The 8,896-nt window shown below is 40.1% G+C and overlaps 1 protein-coding gene across 1 annotated transcript in view; it reads right to left on the minus strand.

Annotated features, from left to right (window-relative positions):
* Gtf3c3 (general transcription factor IIIC subunit 3) overlaps positions 1-8,896 on the minus strand; it is a 37,760-nt gene that overhangs the window by 6,144 nt on the left and 22,720 nt on the right. The window contains exons 12-15 of the mRNA XM_029475290.1: positions 8,802-8,885; positions 6,517-6,754; positions 5,661-5,851; positions 3,595-3,719 (exon numbers count right to left, since the gene is read on the minus strand). Of these exons, the coding sequence (XP_029331150.1) occupies positions 3,595-3,719; positions 5,661-5,851; positions 6,517-6,754; positions 8,802-8,885 (638 nt within the window). The remainder of the gene's footprint in view (positions 1-3,594; positions 3,720-5,660; positions 5,852-6,516; positions 6,755-8,801; positions 8,886-8,896) is intronic.

The following is an 8,896-nucleotide window of genomic DNA, read 5'->3' on the forward strand; positions in this document are numbered from 1 at the left end:
AAAAAAAAAAAAAAAAAAGAGGCCAAGAAATCTCAAAAAATGTTCACCATCCCTAGAAATTATGGAAATGCAAATCAAAACAACTTTGAGATTTTCATCTTACTCCAGTCAAAGTGGCAAAGATCAATGAAACAACTGACTAAAAATTAGGGGATGCAGGAAAAGAAAAACCCCTCATCACTATTGGTGGTATGGTGGGATTGCCAACTGATCCAGCCACTATGGAAATCAGTATGGAGAATTCTCAAGCTGGTCTACGGTATGAGCCAGCTGTACCACTCCTTGGCATATACTCACAGGACACCCTACTCCACAGACACTTGCTCAACCGTGTTCACTGCTGCTCTATTCACAACAGCTAGGGAGGGAAACAAGCTAAATGTTCTACAACTGACAAATGGAGAATGAAAATGTAATATGCACTTATACAATACTATTCAGCTGTAAAGGAAAATGAAATCATGGAATTTGCAGTTAAACGTTTGGAGCTTGACAGGATTATATTGATATGACCTGACCCAGAGACAAATATGGCATGTTCTCCCTTACTAGAGGTTTCTGGCTCCATAGCTTCAGATTTAAGTACACAAAGCCTGCAGTACCTACAGAAATCCAGGAAATAAAATGGGACCACTGCCAGAATGAGAGAAGGTGGGAAGACATGGAGAAGGGAATGAACAGCGGGATCAAGAAATTGGATCAGGGGAATGAGAAAGGAGATACATATACAAGGAGGGAGAAGGGGAAGGGAACAGCAAGATACAAGTGACCTGAGAAGGGAAATGCAAAGGGAGGACTCTACAGAGCTGAAAGGGAGCTAAGTACAGAAGGAAGATGGAAGGAGGTAAAATAACAAGACTGTCTGAAAAAGCCACAAGAAACATATTAAACTGTTTGCCTTTAAAAAATATAACACATGTAATTCTGTGTGTAAATATACATATATAATTTTAACAAACTTTTCTCATCTGGTATTCCCTCAAAGAGCCAAAAATCAAAATCCCCAATACCAAAGTTGAGAATCCCTTTCTTTTGAATTGTTGACCTAGGCTGCCCAAGAGACTCCCAAAACATACAGCCTATTATTGTTGCCCTTGGTTGTCCCCGTAAGTGGAAGGTAAGTCTCTACTGCTGAAGATACCATGTACTTCAGAAACGGTCCAGAAACCTGAGTTTCAGAGCTGGAACTGACCTGAATGCCCACTCTTTGAGGACTAGCTTTCATGGTACTAAAAGGAGGAAGGGGACCAATATTCCTGCCCAGCTATACACCTATGAACCACAGCAACAACCAGCATGGCTCAATAACCTCAGGAGAGGCATGCAAACCTCAGCAGTAACCAACAGCTCTCTACTTGAACTTAAGACCCACTCAACAAGAGGAACCATACCAGGTACTAGAAACCCAGCTAGCTTCTCGGTAAGTCATAAAGTTATTGGAAGAGAATCTACAAGCACTACTTTACTAAAAGCAATATAATCCCTAACAACAATCTATTAAACATTTGTCCTTACATCCAGATAAGTGTAGTCATCAAGGAACCTTTTCTTTGCACCAGAGACCACTACCAAAACAAACAACAACAACAACAAAATCAAGAGGCAGAGTCAGGGAGCTAAATCCCAACAGATACATCGAGGCCAGCCTGGTCTACAAAGTGAGTTCCAGGACAGCCAGGGCTACACAGAGAAACCTTGTCTTGAAAAACCAACAAAAAACAAACAAACAAAAAAACACTGCCAAGGCTCAGGCAACACTGTGAAAGAGAAGGACTGAAAGATTTTTAAGGACCAGAGGATCAGGGAATCAATCTGCTGTGTCTCCTAGTAATGTCAGAAGCTACACTCATAGAGTCCCAACAACATGACTGTCCAAATGTGAGCAAACAAGAGACATGCCAAAGTGAACATGGGAAAAGCCCATGAGGTCTCAACTGTTAAGGAAAGCTGGGAGCTGGTTTAGTAAACCGAGCAAACCAATGGGCTGTCCAGTGCCAAACAGTCAGCCCTGGACACATACAAGTAACATTCTATGAACCGGACAGACTGAACAGGTTGTATTTAGGAACAAGAAGGAGTGTGAGGAGGGGTATTTTGGATGGTTTGGAGGGAGGGAAGGAAAGTATAAAACGTTATATTCCCAGAAATTTTAAAAAAAAAATTAAGTTTAATAAGAACTAAGAGAATTTTTTTTTTCTTTTTGGTAGAACTAGACAGACATTGAACCAATAATCTTGCATATATGTTAGGCAATTATTCTACCATGGAGCAATACTTCTGGGCTAGTTTTTAATTGTCAACTTGACATATAATCTAGAATCACTTAAGTCTCAATGAGGGACTATCCAAATTAGACTGGCCTATGTATGGGATTACCTTGGCTACTTTGAGGTAGAAAGACCCAACCCACGGTGGGGGCACCATTCCTTAGTCAGGGGATCTTGAACTATGGAAGAGTAGAGAAAGCAAGCTGAGGTCAAGCATGTGTGCTTTCATTGTTCTTTATTCGAACTGGAGATATAAGACCAACTCCTTAAAGTTCTTCCCACAGTGGTTTCCCTGCTATGATTGTCTGCAACTTGGGACTGTGAGCTAAAATAAGTACTTTCTCCCCTAAGTTGTTTTGTTAAGGTGTTGTATCATAGCAACAGAAAATGAAACTAGAAGATCTCCTAATCTTTAAACAAAAATTAGATGATGATCTAACACTCTACTTAAATGTTAGATATTTTAAACAATTTGTATTATTTTTAGGGATGTGTGTGTGTGTGTGTGTTTGGTGGAGGTGGGATATGGACACACACATGCAAATGCCAATGGAGGCCTGTGGCATTTGACCCTCTGGGAGCTGGAGCTACAGAGGTTGTGAACTACCTGACATTGTTGCTGTTAAGCACTGCTTTCCAGTCCCTTATAACAGACTTTAAATCAATTAATTGAGGGGCTGGGGAGATGACACAGCAGGCAAAACTCTTGTTGTACAAGCCTGAGGACTGGCATTCTAATCACTAGCACATGTATAAATGCCTGGTGGCCATAGCAGTCTGCCTGTAATCCCAGTGCTAAGAATGTAGAGACAAAATCCTTGGAGCAATGTGGCTAGTTACACTAGCTGAATTAGAGTTCTAGATTCAAGTGAGAGACCCTGCCTTGGTCTATTAAGGTGCAAAACAATTTAGAAAGATTCTGAGTCCATTTCTGGCCTCCACATATGCAGGCCAATGTGTGTAGATGCATTTATACAGAAATGTGAATAGGTACACAAATACCTAATTAAATGAATCTTTAGACCTAAGACAGTTGGAGCCCCCAAAGAGTATAAAAGGACTTAATTCAAAATCCTGTAGACTCTACCTATGCCTTTACCTGATATGATCTGACTCTATATGCTCATTACACTGCTATACATCAGTCTTAACCTTCAGTATAACAATATGCTGAGTCCCATGAGTCTGGGACATAAGAGTAAGTACTGAATATTCCAACATGCTTATCAAGCAGGCATTGCTTTTGAAACCAGGTTTTTAAATAGACACTACATGTATTTACTCACTTCCATGCACACAAGAAAGCTGTTAGAACCAAATGCATTACCTGCACAGTCAGAGCATGTCTCTTCAGCACATACTTCTGAGATGCCATGTGAATAAAGGTGAGGCCTATGCAGAGATTGTAGAGCGGCTCACTGGGACAGGCACGGAAGGCTTGGACATACTGCCCTGGAAGGTAAGCAAGACCAGATGATGTGGTAAGAATACTGTTCCTTCTTTCCTCATTACTCAAATATGTTCTAAAAGCAAACCTCATTTATTTTAATATATAAAAACCCTAGCATCAGGACTAGAGAGGTGGCTCTGGTTAAGAGCACTGACTACTCTTTTAGAGGTCCTGAGTTCAATTCCCAGCAACCATGTGGTGGCTCACAACTGTCTGTACTGGGATCCGATGCCCTCTTCTGGTGTGTCTGAAGACAGTGATAGTGTACTCACATACATAAAATAAATAAATCTTAATTAAAAAAAGAAAGACCCTATATCTTAAATATCAATCACACACATATTAGTTTGAACGTTGCAGCAATGTACAACACCACTATTAGAAGTATCCTCATTAAGTGTCTCCTGATGGTACTAGATTCCTAGTTTATAGTGCTCTTCTGAGAGGCTCTGGAGTCTGTATGGGTGTGACCTGGTTGTGGAAGTAGTCTGCATTCTGGTCTGCCTTGGTGTGAACAGTCTTCTACTTCACGCTCCTGCCACCTGGGTGGACCCACTCCACCTTCCTTGCCATGATGAATTGAAATTACTAAAGCTATGAGCCCAAGAAGATGACTTCTCCTTTGTTTGTCCTCTCTGTCATATGGTTTGGTTATAGGGACATGACTGTAACCAACACAAATACTATTCATGGAGGAGGAATCCAGGCTAGAGAGAAGTAAGATTAGAAGGTCGATCACTAAGCCAGGATTCGTGCAGAGTGTCGTGGCAAACTCTTGTGCCTAATGAGAGGTGTGGGAGGCTGAGGTTATGGGGGAAGTGTGAGGAGTTGTGCCACACAGAGCCACAGCCTTCTAGGCTTCAGTACTATTACCATAGATAATTGTTTCATGTCATTTATTAGCTCTTCAACAGCGTCTGCAGTAGAACTGATGCTCACAGGGAAAGTGTGTGCTAGGTTTAATGGACAGTGCTTAGCAGTTCTCTGCAGAGTGTACAGTGACCCACACTCCACTAGGGACATATTCAGCAGGTTCTGTCCCTTTCATTTGGGCTATTATAGCTCAAATGTAGTGATAACATAGTTTTAATTTTTCTTAATTAAATGCCATCTCATAAATTCAATTTGCCTTTGGTTAAATGTTTTTTATTTTCTGCTTTGTGAGTGCCCATTTTTCATCTTTCTTATTTAAATTGAGCTGTGTCTCTCCTAATGTTTAGGTATTTTATATATTAAAAGCATAGAGCCTTTAAAAAAAAAGTGTATCCTGATGATAAAGAGTAACTTAGGTAGAGATAGACTTTTTTTTTTTTTTTTTTTTTGGTTTTTCGAGACAGGGTTTCTCTGTAGCCCTGACTGTCCTGGAACTCACTTTGTAGACCAGGCTGGCCTCGAACTCAGAAATCCGCCTGCTTCTGCCTCCCAAGTGCTGGGATTAAAGGTGTGCACCACCACCACCTGGCAAGATAGACATTTTTATACAGAATAAAACTCTAAAATAATTCAGCAGTATGATCATAACTTATTTTCTGACCTTCAGTCTGTTTTCAAGGTGGAGGGAGAATGTGTGTGTGATGTATGATGGTGTCCATGTGTTCACGCAGTTGCCATCTGATGACTTCTAAGCCTCAGCAGGAATAACCACTGACCTTAAAGCTACCTAACCTCTAAAAGCACGTAACAAACAAGACATTATTCTTACCATTATTAGTAGTACTTAGAACACTTACTTAGCAGGCTCTGTTTTAAATACTTCATACTAACTCATGTAATGTTCACAATAGTCTATACTATAGGTCCTGATATAATTGCTGAAGAGATAAATTGAGTAAAGAAAAAGGCTCCTTTGCAATGGGACAGAGGCCATATGAAGCCCAGGCAGCTGTGCTCCAGAGCAGAAGCCAGCCCTGAGCACTACAACAGTCAGGTGGCAGCACACTTACCAAGTGCATGTTTGAAACTACCAGATACAAATGCATTGTGTCCATTTAAAACGCACAGAGCATGATTATCTGGGTTTTTCAGCATCAGACGGAGACAGAAGCGATGATGTCTTACATCTTGGGAGTGCATGGTAACTTGATTGAAAATATTCCACAGCTGGGGCTTATTGACATTTTCCATTACCATTACCCTAAAACAGCAGAAAGTGTGTGTGAAGGGAATTAACTTCCTGGTTTGTAATAATGAAACTCTTCAGTGCTATCCCCCAACAAAGGAAAAGAAAAACCTCTTACACAGTGAAAGATCTTCTTTCCTAGAATATGCCGTTTAAGTTAGTATTTATATTGTTCTTGATTTTGAAAAACAAACACCTTATCCTAAAAGCAGCATCAAATGGCTGTTTTCCTTGTCTCTGAGCTTACTACAGCTACAGAACCATAAGCAATGAGCAACTAATACAGTGTGCCAGGCACTGTTAAAAAGGCTTCGTTGGTACTTGGGTGGGGACCTGAACCTGAAAAATGCAGCTCTAGAGTTCATCCCATGAAAGAACCTCTAAGACTCACCAGGGAGCCAATGAGCCACAAGTGCGTTAAAAACAACACAGCTCATTAACTCTTGACAGTGAGAGCCTAAGTCAAGTCACGTGTGCTACCAAAGAGTGTAAACAAAGTATGATGGCAGGGCTGAAGCACCATTTGCAGATCCAGGTCCCAGCACCCACAGAGTGGCTGACAGCCAGGTGTAAGTCCAGTTCCAGAGGATCGGATGCCCTCCTCTGACTTCCATGGGCTCCTGTACAGTGTACGCCACACATAAATATTTCTAAAATAGGATTTCTGACTGGAAAGTTACCTGATATAGTCATATGCCTTTCTGAAATTTCTGTCCAGAATAGCAGCAGAAAGACCAAAGTATTCTAGTTCTTTGCGTTTTTGTCTGTCGTCATAAAATGAATAATATTCCAGGGAAGAATCTACCAGCAATTCAGCTTCTTGAAATCGAGCCAAATCACTCAAGGTATATATGGCCTTTAAGAGAAGGTTCCACCAGTCTTCTTTTGGCAAGACACTGGTGAGTACAGCAAATATTGCTAAAATGAGACAAATGAAAACCAATCAGGACATTGTTTGTTCCAGAAATAGCAGTATTGGAAAAGAAAAATGCACATAATGTACATACACAAGTGCAGATACCCTGGACAGTCTCTGTCCCAAGTTCAAGTTGATAACCTGATGAAGATAAGAACTGAAGTTGCTTACACTGACTCCTTCAATCCTATGTCTTTCCACTAGAACTCCAACAACCTGGCATTCCAGTTAACTCTCAGTCTGTCTTGTCACTGGCCTTTGATGGTCTGAGCTCAGACACATGCTGCTCTAACAAGTGTCCCCTCATGGTAATCCTATGGACTTCTGCATGCACACAGCCTTCTGATGTTTGCAAAGTGTCTTCACTTCCACACTTTACAGATTTGTGTATGCTTAGTCTTTTTCTAATCTCATTTTTCTTTTCTCTGCCTTAAATTTTCACTTTTCCTTTAACATCCTGTTCATTTCTCCATAAGAAGCCTCCTTTTAAAAACTACATTAAAAATAGCAAGTCAGAAAGGCAGTGAACACCTATAAATCTCAGTACTCAGGATAATGAAGTGTGAGTGTGCTAAGAGTTTAAGGCCAGTCTGGGCTACCTGGCAAGGTGGAGACAAGCCAAAGCAATTTGGAGGGAGGAGGAACAAGCAGGAAAGAGGGAAGGTAGACAGGAAAAGAAAAAGATGGGGAGAGAAGAGGAGGTGAGGAAGAATCGGAAATAAGAGAAGAGGGAAAAGAGGGAAGAAGAGAGGGATAGAAACGTGGGCTGGTAATTGGAGCTTAGTAGCAGAGTGCTTGCCTAACATGTGCAAGTCCCTCAGTTCAGTCCAAACACTGAAAGAGAAAAATGGAGGGAGGGAGATAAAATGGAAGGTAAGGAGAGAAGAAAAGGAAGGCAAAAAAAATTGTATTGTCTGAGCCACCAATTATTCTTCTGGTAATCTACTTTAAACAATCAGAACATGGATAAAGGTACAGTATAAACTATACTTACTTATAATGCTTACTCTATATTACTATTCATATACCAAAATATAAAGAAATCATACATTATATAGTTGCTATCCAATGGATACATACATTCTTCAAATATAGATATGAATATAGAGACATAAAATGTTACGTGAAACTATCAGAGTACAGAGTTGCAGGTAGGCTAGAGATCTACCTCCAGGTGGAACACCATTTGCATGTGCACGGCCTATAAGGTGGAACCCAGACCTACAAAGCTGCATGTACCATGAAGAAGCTTAGCTCATGCATCCAATCTGATTCCATCTCCACTAAGATGAAATCAGTAACTTTACCAACCTAAGAAAAACCAATAGACCTAAAGTGAGGAAGGAAAAGGGTAGGTTTTATATGGAGAAAAATAATTTAGGGAAACATGGTGCAAACTACGTGGCATAGAAGAAAAGCTAATGAACCCAGAATCCGTGAGGAGACGGCTGGGTCTCCACACTGCAGCAGGTCACAGGCAGGTGAGGATTCCTGACTCAGTCTTGGACTCCAGTGCCTATCCTGACAGTTTAATAAATGCTCGTTGAATGAGCTAACAATGAAGTAATTTTGCCAAAGTGACATCTCTAGTCTCATTTCCAAAGGTCTTTCTCTGAGTAACAAGCTCATTCAAACATCCCCAATGCCTTTTTGGCCCAAACTAAATGCCTTTTAGAGTCCTTAGACTGGGTCATAGCAGATTTATTTTCAGAGATTTTCTATGACTGCTATATTTGTCACAAAAAAAATTAACAGAACAAAATCTATGTAATTGAAGTAACTGCACATATTATCTTTAGTGCCATCTAATTTTCACAAATTAATTTTCTTAAAAGGTCAAAATTGTTTTACTTTATATTTTTCAGAAAAAGATCCAATGGGTATTTCCCTTTTAATTCTTAAAAGAATTTACAGTTAAGCCTTCTAGCATTAAATGAGTTGGTTATACCTGACAGATTTAGATTGCAATTTGCATTTTATTTAGATTAATACCAGGTATTACTACATTAATCCTTTTCATTCAATTCATAAAGCAAATGAAACAGTTACCTTTTGCATCATAATTTGATGTTTCCTGCTCGTTGTTGTCTGATATTTTATCTCTTGACACTTTAATAAGGTAGAGATGTCTTTCTCCAGATTTG

Source organism: Mus caroli, chromosome 1 (genome assembly GCF_900094665.2).
Source record: "Mus caroli chromosome 1, CAROLI_EIJ_v1.1, whole genome shotgun sequence".
NCBI classification, from domain to species: Eukaryota; Metazoa; Chordata; class Mammalia; order Rodentia; family Muridae; genus Mus; species Mus caroli.